The sequence below is a fragment of the Ciconia boyciana genome, chromosome 11 (genome assembly GCF_034638445.1).
Source record: "Ciconia boyciana chromosome 11, ASM3463844v1, whole genome shotgun sequence".
Classification (NCBI taxonomy): domain Eukaryota; kingdom Metazoa; phylum Chordata; class Aves; order Ciconiiformes; family Ciconiidae; genus Ciconia; species Ciconia boyciana.
In genome coordinates this window covers 11,059,881-11,074,963 of record NC_132944.1, presented here as the reverse complement: position 1 = coordinate 11,074,963, position 15,083 = coordinate 11,059,881, and the positions used below count along the sequence as shown (strand labels likewise).

The 15,083-nt window shown below is 41.4% G+C and overlaps 1 protein-coding gene across 2 annotated transcripts in view; it reads left to right on the top strand.

Annotated features, from left to right (window-relative positions):
* Positions 1–15,083, top strand: part of LOC140657952 (contactin-4) — a 258,606-nt gene that overhangs the window by 161,494 nt on the left and 82,029 nt on the right. For both annotated transcript variants that reach the window (XM_072875734.1, XM_072875733.1), the window contains exon 6: positions 11,505–11,708. In XM_072875734.1, coding sequence (XP_072731835.1) covers positions 11,505–11,708 — 204 coding nt within the window. The remainder of the gene's footprint in view (positions 1–11,504; positions 11,709–15,083) is intronic.

Here is a 15,083-nt window from a genome sequence, read left to right as displayed (position 1 = left end):
ACTGTGTCATGCGCGGTCGGTTCTGCTTGCAGGGTGCAGGGAGCGGTGGAGGGAAGGCTCGGTTTCTGAACAAACTGGAAAATGCCACAACTGGAAAATTAGGGTGGTGATCCCCACGAGCTGGATCTAAGCAGTGTGGCAGCATTTCTTCTTGACAGCCCAAAATTCACTTGAGGTATCTTTTTCCGTAGCAGCTTTAGGGAGAGCAGGTGAGTCAGACATGGGGCTTCCCTGCTGGCTCTGGGAGCTGCAGGAGAGAGTAGTTCTTCTGTGTCTGGTTCCACATGTTGAAGATTATTACAGTTCAGCAAAAATGGGTTTCATTACACTTAAAATCAGGCATATGAAACTCTCATTTAAATAAGAAGTGATTAAGAGTTGTAACTTCCACTTAAAGTGCATCTCCCATCATTTATTTTTTATACTATGCCACAGTCACTGTTTAAATTATTAAAAGCAAGAAGTAAAAAGCTTCTCAGGAGATAGAAATGGATTAGATTAAAATTAATCTGACATAATCCTTTCTCTAAAACTGCTGATTCAGTTTGTGCACAAGTTTATCAACATATTTGAGGATAAGGGATAAGGATAAATTCTTCCCTAATTTGGGAATGCTTTGGCTTGATATTTCTGACAGCACAGAGAACATGCAGTGCTGTTTTAATTGAGAAATTTCTGAAATGACAAATATTTCTAATAACACAAATGCCAAGCTCATATTAGATTGACACTAATTTAAGCACCAGAGTTGATGTATGTGATCTGCCTCATTTCAGCAGGGATGGGTTTTGTGAGCAGTAGTTGCAAAATAAGGTCGCAGTCAAGAACAGACTTCAGCACAGGCGTTCAGACCCAAATTTTCAACTGGTATATGTCATTTATCACCTTCGGTGTCAGCACCACTGCAGGCTTCCTACCAACCATCTACCATTATACGTTTGTGCCCCAGCTGGGCTGTCACAGACAGGCAGTGAGGTAGGACGTCTGGGGTTTGTAACGCGTGCTGCCCTCCTGGAGAACTAAAAAGAAAGAGGCTCAACTCTTCAGTAAAGACCTTGGAAATAATAAAGAACATGACATTAATGGATTTTTTTATTTATCAGTGACAGCTGATGACATCTTTAAAAAGAAATCATCTGTGAGCTAGTCATGTGGTTTATTCCCCTGCTCAGTTGCAGTCTCCACTAAATGAAGATTGAAATTGTATTGAAAAGGGGGTAGAGCCAGCAGGGGCTGGCTAAAGATGAGTGAAGTCTGTTGTCTGACAGAATTCAGTCAATAGGCATTTATTGAAAGTTGTAACATCTTGTGATCTCTTTATAAAATAAATTAGAGATCTGAGTCCAGCTCCCAGGCTCTGCTAACCACGTTGCAACCACCCTTACCCTCCAAACCCAGCCTGAGCTGGCCCCTTCAGACAAAGCTCTCAGAAGTGGCCAGGGAGGCTGATCTACGTTCAGCTCCCTTGAGATGGTCATAGCAGAAAGCGTGTTGTTAATACAAACACAGCATTGATGTGTCTCCGCTTTTGCAATCAAATTTGGCTTTCCAGGTCCCTGAATGCATATACTGCTTCGTGTAAGTCAATAGTCCTGGCTGTGTGAGCACCGCTTCCTATGGGGGTGATATTTTGTTGTTGGAAAAATAAATGGAGGTATTGGTTCTGGCATTTTCTGTTACCTGATACATATGTCTAAATGTGCAACCGTGATGTTGTTTTCAGCTGGTATATATCAAAACACTGTTTTTCTATCAAGTATGTGAACAGAGTGGTTTTTTCCTGTGTACTACAGGCAGGTGCCATGGCGTCACGTAGCAGTGCCTGTCTGTGCAGAGATCTCCCCTAAAGGACATACCACCCACACTGCTTGGCCAGATATTTCAACCTTGGAGTTGATCATAATATTAATTCACTGCAGTAAGAAAATTCTCCACAACCAGCTTTCTTTTTTTAAAGGTTTGATCTAATCTCTTATAGCTACAGTAAGAGGCTGATCAAAGGTAGTGAAAGCTGGTATTAAAGGATTAGCTAGGTCACATTGAAATATGTTTTAAAACAAGCCCAGGGACCTTTAGCTTTACTGAAGCAAGTGCCCAAAAAAAAGATTTTTAGGCTAACTCTCTCTGACTTTAGACAGAAAACAAACTGACGGATTAAATCTGTGAGTCATTCCTTAAGGTGGTATGTGTAGCACTTTATGTAGAACAAGCCTGGAAAATATTAGCAACGACTGAATCTCACAGAGCAAAAATACAGTGCAGAATTAAAAATCTGTGTAAGCATCATTTAGGCACATGCCCAGCTTACAGTGTGTTTATTCTCATTTGATGTTTGCCCATAAGTAATTAGCAGCTTCAGTCCAGCCCCCTTTATCTTTTTCTCTGGCCGATCTCTCCTCTCTCTCCTTTCCATTTGCTACTGACAGTGTCTGCCATGGAGGTACTTTATCTCTGGTTGTCAGGTGAAGATGAGTGTTTCTTTGGAAGGATATTGATGCCACTCTGTGGACCATATCAAGCTGCTATTCTTTTTTTTTTACTGAAATTTCCTCATTGAAATCAACTTACAAACAGAGCGCGCATCATACAGATCTATACATTGCTCAGTGGGAAAAGCTGTGAAATCACCTAGGCTTGAATCAGTGTCACAGAGAACAAGCGTGCATCTCCTGGCTTCCAGAAGTAATATGTTGCGTGATTAGTAGGGGTAAAGGTTGTAGCAAATATATAGCTATTTACCCACTTGTGAGTGCTTTCTGCATTGTTGCTCTTTTTTAAGGTTGGCTTGATGTAGTTACATGGCACGATACATTCCACGCTTGGTAAGATTTTTCCATAATCTTTATTTCACCATGAATCAGCTGCCACAACTACCCGCTGCCACAACTACCCTAATCCTTTATGCCAGGGGTGGTAGTGTTTCATTCCAGGATTGCCCATCTGATAATTTCCCATTCCTTAGCAGATTATCAGAAGTAAGCTTCCAATTCATAATTTTCTTCTTCAGTGGACCAGTATTTCTCTTGGTGGGCCCAGCAACCCAACTTTTCAAGTGTCCGAAGCATCTTCTTTGGTTGGTGCAGTTCAGGGTTGCATCTCCGTTGGAAAGGGGCATGGCTGGGGGAACTGGCCCTTTCCACAGAGTCCAAGAGCAGCTGCGTCACTACTGGGTTGAGCCTGACTCCAAAAATTTAAATTTAAACCAGAGGTGCATGAAATTGAGTGGCATCAAATCTAATCCTGGGCAAGGTTCACCAGTTTCAGTAAACACTGAACCTGGTTCCCCAAAGGTATCATAAGCCCTTTTGGCAAATACAGGTCGGGTCGGGTTGTGGGGTTTTTTTCAGGCAAGTGCAGGTTGAGCTGTAAATTTCTATAAGACAGTTTATGAAGTTTGTCAGACAAAAAACCATATCGTTTCTTCCAAAACCTGCCAGCCTGCATGCTAGATTGGTGGGGGTGCAGGAGGATGTCTGCTGCCCATAAGACAATTTTGAAATAGGTTTGTGTATTTAACTGTAGTAAATACAACACCACGGGACTCTCCATCTCACAACATTCTCCATTCAGTCATAGATAAAGGCTGCTGTTGATTTTTCTCCCTGAGGGAACTTCAAGTTAAAATTTCGTCAAAATCCCCGATGGCACGGTGCAGTAGTCATTAATGTTCCCGGTGCCACGGCAGCCAGCGTAGCCAGCCATCGACTGGGGCTGGAAGCTGTTTGCAAGAGATAAGCCAGGTCAATTGTGTACAGCCATAAAATATTTAACTATTTTAGAGATACAGAAAAACGGAGATGCAACAGATACAGGTGATTATTGATTAGGCTTCAGGTAATGAAGACCTCTCACCTTTTTAATTACCCATACGTGAAGCTCTACCTACCTGGTGAGCGTGGAGTCAAGGGGTTGGGAAGCAACCACAGCCCTGCACACATAGCAAATTGCTGTGAGGATGAGTCTGACGCAGAACTTGGCTGATTTATACATTTTCCTCATTCTTACACACTTCTGACTCGTTAATGTACATGCCACGTACATGAGTATCCAGCTTTTCTGCTACTATAAGCCAGCACTAAAAAACACATGGGCACAGTTACGTTTACAAGAATAATTATCCCCCCCCAAGTAGAAAGGGGCCACTTGCCGTTACCGTTGGTGTGTGGTCAGGAGATGCCAGCAACGCAGCCTGTGGTAGAGCCCCATTCCTCCGCTGGTGTGTGTTGCGCCCTGCTAGACCATATCAGAAGTTGTATACTGTCATCATCGGAGGTTTGTAAGAAAAAGTCTGAAAAACCTCAGAGATGTCATAGTTATCATGCCTCAGGTTGGAGAGATGACCTCTCAAATCTGTTCATTGCCTTCCGTGATTTCACATCTTTATGATGATTCCCATCGTCACCCTATTGACACTGGCAACAGTGACTAGTGGCACTTCAATACTGTTCTAAGTTAAATTCTGCAAACCAATTAATTAATATTAGCAAAGACGAAGGGCACGTGCTTTTTTCCTGTCCCATCTGGCAAGGACAGCACATTTCTTTGTGTGCAAATGGTTGACTGGCTGGCTGCTGAGTAACCGCATTGTCAGGTTTAGCATAGATGAGGTTTCATCCAAAAATGTGTTGTTAACTTCAGATTAATCTTGTTCATTAATCATTATTCTTCTTATTAAAACCCGCATTTGAGACACAGAAGCTGTGAGGTAGCTGGGCGGCCCTGTGCGATGGAGAGGGCAGAGCATGGAGTCAAGGGGAGAATTACTGAGTGATGTTTGCATCCAGGTTGACTCCTTTAAATTATTTGGCAATTATTTAAGAAGAGAAGATAAAAAATTGATCCAAAGTGCTAGCAGGGCAATGAAATAGTCTGTAGGCCCACAAAAAAATGTGTACAGTGCATAATTCATGTAGCTTTACTATTAAAATAAAACTGTGAAAGAGAAAAATGGTCCAAAACTCCAAAAACCACAGTGCAGTTGCCAGCAGACGACTGGTATGGGCGGAGAGAAGCCTCGGGGGTTTGGGTAGGGCCACATACATGGTATATTGTGCCAGGGATTAGTCTTCCCTGATAATCCTCTTTCCTCTTCCCAGTGCACTCTCAGACAGCATGTTGTGGTGCATCGAGCCTCCTTTCCAGCTCGTGTTATGTTATTCATGGGGCTATGGATGTTGATTGCTTAATCAAATTGGAGTGAAGTTTGAAATTATGAATATCCCCTACAAGCAGGCAGCAAAATTTAGTGAGCAAGATGAGAATACAGAATGAATTCACAGGACACTCATCAGATAATCAGTTATGCTTTATCATTGCCCAAATTTACCATAACCATCAAAACACCCTGTCAGTACCACTTAAGAGAAATGTGAACACCAAGGAATGCAAGCAATCAGAGCAAAAAAAGAGAAATCTACAAATTATTCACCAAAAATGGGTCTGTTATGAAGTTTATACAACATTGCTATTGACACAGACATTACCCACTCAAGCCCGTCACAGAGGTGTACGAAGGTGGTATTAACGGGGCATTAGCTGCGTGTGCCAGGGTTTGTATCACAGCCGTGTTCTGCCAGGGTGAAATCTTGCACCAGGCTTCATCGCAGGCGACTGAAGCTACAGATGGCCAGGTACTTCCCTCACTCCATTCAGGGCAACATTATCCTATTTCTGTATAAGTGAAAATTATGCCTTGGCCAGGCTTAAATATGGCGTTGCAATGTCAATGGCTTTTATGAACTGGATGGGGGGGAATAGGGGGTATGGTTGGTGTTTTGTACAGTAAAATGTTGCTACAGTATCTGAATACATAGAATAAATAGCAGGTGTGAACGCTTGGCACTTCCTAGCCTGGAGTGCAGCAAATGCTGGAAGGTGAAGAAGGGCTGGGCTCATGTGTCCATCAGCTTCTCTAACGGAAACCTGGATTGCGGCAGGCACAGACGGTAACACACACAAAGCCGAGAAACATGGGTCTGTACTAAATCGTATAAAAGCATAACGCTACATCCAGTTCCTCTTGACGCCAGTTGCAGTGCAGTAGCTGAGAGCTGAAGGGAATAGCTTCTCTCCAGGAAAAACTTCCTGTGACTCCGCTATTGCTGTCGGCTGTATCAGGAAGGGCCCCATCTATGACAGGGAAAGCAGAGGTATGGAGTAAAGTAGACAGCAAAACTTCAGCACTTCCCATACTTAAGAATAAATTGCATTTGAAAAAATAAAAAAGCAATCATAATTTTATGGAACTGCATGATCAAAGAAAGTCCAGACGTAACTCATGGAGCTGTATTCACCGTATCTGGATTTAAATTGTCGTTGTTTATAACATACCAGGATGAGCCTCACCCTTCGTTTCAAAATGTCTCAAAATTATGTACTGCTCTTCCAAAATGCTATACTACTGCAATTATCGTTTGGGTTGCTTGGGACTGTTATGAAGGGAGGATTTTCTTCGTTTCCCTAATTTCATGTTTGTTTCTTGCCATGCGTAATGAAGCCTCATTTTTGTGCATCAAGATTTACAGGAAATGCTGCAAATCTTTTGTTTCACACTGAAAAACAGTTCCCACCTGTCCAACTTGAGAGTGACATAGTAGGTGATAATATAGAAATTATAGGAATCATTAAAGATTGGATTAATCTCTGTAACTTTCAGTAAAGCCTATAAAAAATAATAGTGTATTGTACCACACTGTTCTTATTAAAAATGATAAATGGTCGCCATTTTTTGGCTAATACTAATTTCAAAATTTCATTCTTCTATTCAGCTTTATGGTTACCATAATCTTGATGTTTTAATAGCTTTTCCCATAATAGCTACAGAGACCTTTTTAAGTGGCAGCCCTGACTTTATGGAAGAGACTTTAAAAAAAAAAAAAATCAAGTAAAGAGTTTCTTGTACTAAAAAGCAAAGACATGGCAAAGACAAAATAGTATGCATGTGACAAGACAGAAGACCAGAGAACGTTATTTTGGCAAACCATATGGTCTAATTATAATAATTACTCATAGCATAATTTCTGTTCAGCTTTCAGTAACTTTTTTTCACCACTTGCTATCATTTAGAGAACGTTTAAAATCTTCAATGTCTTTAGCTTTGTTTCTTGTCTTGAGCAGAGAGTATTCTGGGGGCAGCACAGGAGAGACTCGCGCTTTAATAGAGTTTATCATTGAATGCTTTAGAAAAATGACGAGCTCTGAATGTGATCAGGAAAAGCAGACCCAGGCGGGCTGCGTGCTTTGCTGAGCAAAAAAAAACCCCAGACAAAAACCATGCAGCAAGGCAAAGTGATGCAACTTCTACTACTTTGCGTCGCTCATTTTCCCAGGGTGAGTGAAGGTGCTGGGCAGTGCAGCACAGGGCTGCCAGGTTTCTCTGCTGGTGCCCTGGCAAGCGGCTCAGAACATTTCTTCTTGGGGGGAAAAAAGAGCTTGCACTCTGGTAATAAAATTGAAAAGGCGTATCTTAAAACGTCCAAAATCTATACTCAGGTGTCTTGAATAATTTATTTCCTTTGTAATTGCTAAAGTCGATGGCAACTGCTGGCTGCTCTAAATTTTGTTAAACCATGGCATTTAGTCATGCAATAGTGGCAGAGGCCTTGGGTTCTATTTTTAAATATTCATTGGCATTTGTATGTGATACAGGGTATGTGTTTGTGGTTAGCACGCTTGGTCCTGAAACACAGAGGTAACCTGAGCATCAGGGTTCACAGTAGTGCATGGGGGGAGCAACTGGTGTCAGATAGTCTCTGAAAGGGATAAAAGGAGCAAAGAAAAAGGCTTCTGGCTTCTTTTTTGATATTGCTGCCATGAACATCTAAGTAAAACAACTTTGCAAATAGCAACTTGAGTAAAAGGCTGTCGGTGGAGCTTTGAATCAAGACTGTTCCTATCTGATGTTGCATAGACGGATGTTTGACGCATATTGCCTGCCTGCCATGTACTGCCTATCATGTTCTCCTACTGATGACTAGCCCAGAGACATAAATATTAATGGTAAGTGTACTGTGTTATCTCTGTGTGATTGAGCTTCTCCTGAAAGCCTCTACTGCAGTAGCAGGGGAGGGAGCGCAGAGAAGAGGTTAATGGTCTGCTGGTGTGCAGTGGGCTTTCCTGCCACATGTCTGATCTGGGAGTGATTCGCAGCTCTGCATGTTTGTGCCCATCACTTCCACCATCCATCTTGGCTAAAGTCAAATCAAGCTTCTGCTAACATGCCTGTGTGGTCCCCACCTTTACCTCCACTGCTCTTCACGAGCCCGAATTTTCCATAGGCTCCTTGGCAACAGGTGAGTGATGTTAACTATTTTAGGACACTCTTCCCCATCTCTGTTGTCTTTGCTCTGGACCAGTAGAGCAGATACCTAGCAACTTGGGACCTTTGCACAGAAACCTGCATTCTTTTGACAAAAAGAAATCCACTTTCCTCATTCTAGCATGTGCCTGCAGTGGTTGTGTGGGTATTCCAAGTACCCAAGTGCATGTAACCCGTCAGCATGGATTTGTGTAGATAAAAAACGCTCTTTATGTAGTTGGTAGAGCAAGACAAGATTTGGGATTGAATGTCTTCCATCTGATGATGGCTTGAGCCAGGGTGCATAGACCATCTGTACCAAAAATGTACAAGTAACTTCTCCATCCTCCTGTCCTTGCTGATAATCATTACAGAGTGAATATTTGCCACCCAAAAATCTTCATCTCATTCTGATCTATCACGGAAATCCAGGCCATCAGGGCAATGAAGAAAAGTGCAGTATCAAAGTGCAAGATAGGTCTTTGCAGTGGATAACCAGGTGCTCTGCTGCCGGTGATGGGATTGCAGCTAGAGGAGTTTCTGCTTGTCTTTAAAAACAGCAAACATGGGTCAGAAATCTTCTGATAATATTCTGTGTTTGAGACACCTACTTGAGTGTGCTTTAAAGGGGAAATTAAAAGTGTTGTAAATTAAGCAAAATTACATGAAAAGGGCCCCAAATTAGAACAGAGAAGTTTGTAATAAATTCCTCAAGGATGTAGAGTCTAATGTGTAATTAGAGAACCATGAATTGCCTGCTACTGCTCATTCTTTGTACTGGAAGACTCCATGTCTGTAACTTCAGTAAACGTTTCAATCACGCGCAGTCACTAGGAGCCATCTCAAGCTGTATTTTAAGTGTCTGTTTATACAGTTGTTACAAATTGCCTATGGGATGTGAACTGTCTATCATTTCCAGAGCAATTAGTATGTGAAACCTTATCAAAAGAAATCCGTCAAGTTTGAAAAGCCATAAATATTGTACTAGGATCTCTAAGGAAATCAAAGTGATTTTGATATAGTATTTATTTACATGTTGCTACACAAGCAAATGCACTTACAGATGCTCCAGTCTGCGTTATTCCCTGTGCTCTATATTCCATCAGTCCCATGTTATTTGAGAGAGAGAATTATCCAGTTGTTTTAATTATTGTATAGCAATAATGGACTGCTCCTAATATCTAAGGCTGTGTAATTTGGGCAGTTGTGTTTTTCTGGACAAAGATTTGTTGTAATGAAAGGACAGCAGAGCTGTAACATCAGATCATTATGTTCCTCAGTTTTATGTAGCCAAATTAATAGAGTTTGAAGATGGCTTTTGGGGAGATTTTGATGTTTTGCACGCCAGAAATAGGTCTCCTTTACTTCCCCCTGTGTTGGGTTCCTCTGTGTGGAGGAATCCCGGATCATCACCATTTGGTACTTGCTTTGATCAGACCTCTTTACTATTGCACAACTTTACATTTGCATTCTGCTCTCCTGTGACCTGCTTACCTAGGATTTCCAACCTAGCACTCAGCTCAAATGACGCAAATATTGAAGACTTCAAACTAAGGCAGAGGCTAGGAAAAGCTACTACAACGATCATAAGATTGGAAAGCCTGGCTTGAAAATGAAGGCAGAAGGGCTCTTGATGGCTCTCACCAGCGACGAGGCAAGAACTCTTTAAGCTAAAGGCATCATTAGCCCAGAAGCACATAGCTATAGACTAGTAATGAAAATATTTAACCTGGAAATTAGAGGGTTCTTAGCAATTAAAGTAATACCAACGTACAACTGAAAAGTAGAAGCCAAAAACCTTGCTGCTTCTAGGGTATATTTATGAATAGGACTACGTAACCTCCCAGGGAAGGATAGGGTGGGAAGGGGATTGTTGATTCAGAAAGACCCTCCCAGTTCTGTGTTTTTCTGAGGAATGTGTGGTCAATTTGCCATTCCACAGTCAATGCAAAATGTTGTTGTATTGCAGAGCTCGGGGGGCTTTGGTGGAAACCTGCTGTGTGAAGATTCACTCAAATTTAAATGCCTCTGTACATTCCAGGGCAGTGATGTTTGTTTGTCTATTGCTGGATGTTTCTGGAGGAACAAGATAATTGTTCACCAAGAGTAAATTAAAAAAAAAAAACTTTACTACTAAGCCAGCTGAGAAGTGGTACCTTGTTTGCTCTGAGTATCCTCTTGACATCAGCATGAGGTTACTTATAATTAGATGCACATGTGTAAATATGATTATTAGATATTCCCACATAAACATAATTATCATATCTTCCTAAAAGTCTAAGCAGGCATTTTATAATCCTGTTGTTAAAAATAAATAAATAAAAGCCAACAATCTGCATTCAGCCTCTTATATATGTAAACAGTGGAACATGAGGGCAGAATATATTTTCCAAAGTACCTAATGGTAGTTGAGGTCAATTACAGTTATGACTCATTAGAGTATTAAACTAAGAATACGCTTTTTAGTATAATTAGTGTTCCCTTAGAAAACTACAGCAATCTTGTATTCACTTTAGTTCTTCAAGCATTTTCAGGGTGTTTGGGAATTAGTCTTCGGCAAATATAATAGGGTTATATTGCATTAACCTCAGTTACAAACTCTGCAACCACTTGCAGCATCTCTCTCTCTTATTTTTTTATTCTGCAAATAACTTCCAAAGATGCCTTATAAAACACAGAGTACTATCTAATTAGTCATATAGAAGATTACAGCTGCTTAATTTAGTGTTCAGGTTTTTGCTGATTCAGAAATTCCGAAGGAATAAAACATACAGTGTGTGATAACACAGCTCAGCAGATCCTCCTCCGAACTGTCTTTGAAGGGAAAAAAATTAATAAGAAAGAATAAAAGAAAAGTCATGAGTCAGGCTGAAATGTTCATGACAAAAAGGTGAGATTCTTGTAAAACACATTATATTCTGGATTGGAAGAACTTGAAGGAGCAACAAGAATATTAGATCCGTGTGCAGGCTCAGAAGTGTCACAGTTGGAAATTTATATTTGTAGCCATAAAGATGAGAAATTGCAAAATGTTAGCCTTTTTATCATTTCATGGGCTGTGATATATCCAATTTTCCTAACCAGAGGGGGCAGGGAGAAAATTATTTTCAGGGCTTTAGCTCCGACTCGAGGTGGAGCCCAGCATCAGACAGTGCCCCATGGGGATGTGCACCCTGTCACTAATGCTCCTGGTACTTTGTGCTTCCAGAGCTCACCTACGCGTGGATCTTCAATGAGTACCCAACCTTCGTACACCAGGACAATCGCCGCTTTGTTTCACAAGAGACTGGGAATTTGTACATCGCAAAGGTGGAAGCTTCAGACGTGGGCAACTACACGTGCGTGGTGACAAACACGGTGACCAACAGCAGGGTCCTGGGACCCCCCACCCCACTCATCCTCAGGAACGACGGTAGGATTTAGAGGAGGGGAATTGGGAGCTGGGGTTGGAGAGTTTGTTTTGTTTTCTTTGACTGGCTGTCACCCAGAAATTCAGAAATGGCCTGAAATAATTATGTCGGAGTAAAGGGAGAGATTTTCTGCTTTGCAGAGATTCAGTGGGACTGGAGGCCTCTGCTTTAACCATGGTTCAAAGTTACAGACAGTGGTGGGGTTTATGATGCTGTGTCCAAGGTTGCTCTTCCCACCACTGGAACAACTCTCAGTATTCAGGCAATAATTATAAAAGAAGAACCTGGCAACACTTGGCTGAAGACAGGAAATAAAATAGATTTTAGAGTTGGGATATACTACAGTTTTCCTCATTTTATGCAGCCCAAAAGTGAACAAAAGCACTTTGTTGTTTCGGTAACTGTTAGCTCAGGCTGTATTTCCGAGCAGAATTAGTGCTATTTTTAGTAGTCTGTGGAATAATACAAAAAAGCAAGAAGAAACCAAAAGAGGATTTCTAAATTTATACAGATGATTTATAGCATCGTCATTTTTGAGTAGATAAGAAAAATAAATTTGCATGTTAATTTGCAATTAAAATTAATTAAAATTTGTCTGTTGAAAGGATAACAGTTAGGACATTTGTTCCAGAAATAGAAATGCGTTATTAGAAACTTCTTTTAGAGGAAGATCCGTTGTCACCTAGTGGTATTTGACAAAAATTCCTCGCATGTAAAATACGGGCTCGTTGCTGCCAGCCTCCTGCCCATAGCGGTCCCTTTCACATTAACACGGTTCCTGCGGACAGGCCGTTTGGAAACGTTGTTGGTGATGAGAAAGCACCGCGGTTAGGCTGGGAGGGGTGAAGAAGACTGCTTTTGCAGGTCTGTGCCAGATCTGTTCTCTGTTACAGGGAGGCTGCATTTCTGTAAACACAGTGGCCATAAATCTGTCCCTCTGAGTCCAGAGTAGGTCACCTAATTTATGAAAGATAAAGAGGAATATTTAAATTTGTCTCATACTAACATTTTCAGCACTGAAGAAGAAATATTTTTAAGTACTACATTAACAGGACTTTTATGCAAACCTTACCTAGCTGAAAGTGCTTCCATTTATCGCAGTCAAGCTCAATATCTGCTTTCGTTCTGAGATGGGGCTGATGCTGGGATGATTGCTAGGCGGCCCAATTGTAAAGCGTCTCGCCAAGGGCTTTACCCTAGTGCATCACTCTTCCGTGCACTCCGCTTTATTTACAGGGACCAATTGCCTTCCTGAGGTAATTCACAGGAGCGTTCTCCGATTCCTTTGAAGTGCACGCTGCTGTTCATTAAAGATATGAAACTTTAGTTGAACCTCTGAGGTGCTGGGGAATACATTCCTGAGTTAAACAGGAAAGGTGCTGTAGTATCTGTAGAGCCCGAGATGGCTGTACTCGAAAGCTGCATATGGGCTAAATGTGTATTTTAAAATAGGACTGCACTAAATGTGTATTCTAAAAGAGGATTACACTAGTATTACAGGCAAACTTCATTTTAAAAATCAGCAGATCTCAATTTTTCATTCTACATAGAGTAACCCTAAAAAATCCAAATATAACACACTATCACACTTGAAAAGAGAAATTATGTATGTTGCTTCAGAAGCGTGAACAACAGAAGTGAGTAACATACAAGGCACATTGTATTTCCACTGGCAAAGTGGTCATGTTTGTCTTTTGTATTCATATCTGACATGTCCAGTATATCTTAATATATACGACATGTTATATTCCTTACAACACTTTATCATTAAATTAGTAGGCTTGGAGGCTAGCTCATCAACAATTAATATTTCAGTTCCTTTTAATTTCAGTTAGTGAGTTAAGTGGAAAAAAATTCATAATGTACCTCTCCCAATTGATTTAGAGGTACTGAGCTGCTCCTCTGGCTGCCACCCGGGCAGGCAGGAAGGTACCGCGGCTGCGGGGCCCTTGTGCAGCTCGGAAGAAGGGGTGGGGGTCCCCCATCCCCCTGGAAGCTCCCGAGTTACAGAGGGGTTGATGCCGCTCCGAGGCCCCTCAGCCCTGGGCTGGAGGGCTGGCGTCCCAGCCGGGATAGTCCAGCCTCCTCCAATGCGTCCTTTGTAAAATTGTCTTTGCTAAAAGTTTCTAAGTTATTGCCTGGTTGGCTTCATATTGATATACTTTTTGTGAATGCCAGAAAAATCCAGGTACTTCACAACAATCTCCTTGTGAAATTTTTGTTTTTCTCAAAAATCAAATTTATTTTTAAACTGCAAAACATTTTTGCTGTCATGCAGAATTAATTACGGGTCTTTGTAGTTTATACATAGCCCCATTACTTTGAAAGAAACAAATGGTGGAGTAGGATACTATCCAAAAGGAATACTGGTCACATAGAACTAAGAATAGCACCTATATTTTGGTTTTTAATTATTTCACACTGAGTTGAAAAGAGAAAGAGAAGACTCTTTCCTTTTGTGCTGATGATAATCTCTCACTCAAAAACTTTTTAAATTCCCAATTCCGGAGCTGTAGGAAGAAAACAGAGTTTGGATGCTCACAGTTTGGCTGACCCTATGCTGTTCGATATCAAGAATTTCAATTGTTTTAATAGATATGGGTATGAATTACGTGGTGGGTATTCTTACTGTAGGCAATGTTCAAACTGCTCATCAAAATAATGAACAGTCCTTGTTCCCCCAGAGCGGCTCGCCGCTGCAGATCTGGGTATGCAGAACGGCACGCGCTGGGCTGAAATCTCGCCCACGAGAGCCCCGAGGTTTCTTCCCACATTTCTTCTTCAATTTATGGCAGTAATTTTTCTAGACTCAGTTGTGAATCATTTAGGCTTTTTACATCGAATACCTGCTGTCTTTGTCGTGGTTACTTGAATGTAATCATCCTAGAAAAACAGCTTTTCAACATGTTTTTTTTCAAGCGCTGCTTGCCTTACAATACCAGGCTGTTGAGCTGTAATCGGTAAAAGGAAGAGATACAGGTGTAGGGGATGAAATCAGATCCTGTAGGCAGATTGCTTTCCCCACCTGTGCCTTTTGTGCTTCTCTTTTGCTTGTTTTCAGCTGCGAGGCTCCAGAGTTATAGATGTCCTGATGTTTGCAGCTACTTTTTGTAACCAGTGGTACATGCTCTTGTTGACAGAAATCGAGTTCCTTCCCTGTTGCTGTGCTGTGGAAGCAGAAGGTGCCTCTTATCCCATTAGTTACCCTCAGACAGCTTTTCCTCCTTGGAGAGATAAATATCATAGAAAGTTACGGGATGGCGGTAGGAACAGACAATGCTGAGGCAGCTGTCGCGGTCACAGAGCTCAAGCTCTCTGCTTCTATGGACAGAGGTTATCTGAGGATGATAAATACAGCGTACAAAGTACAGTGTGTG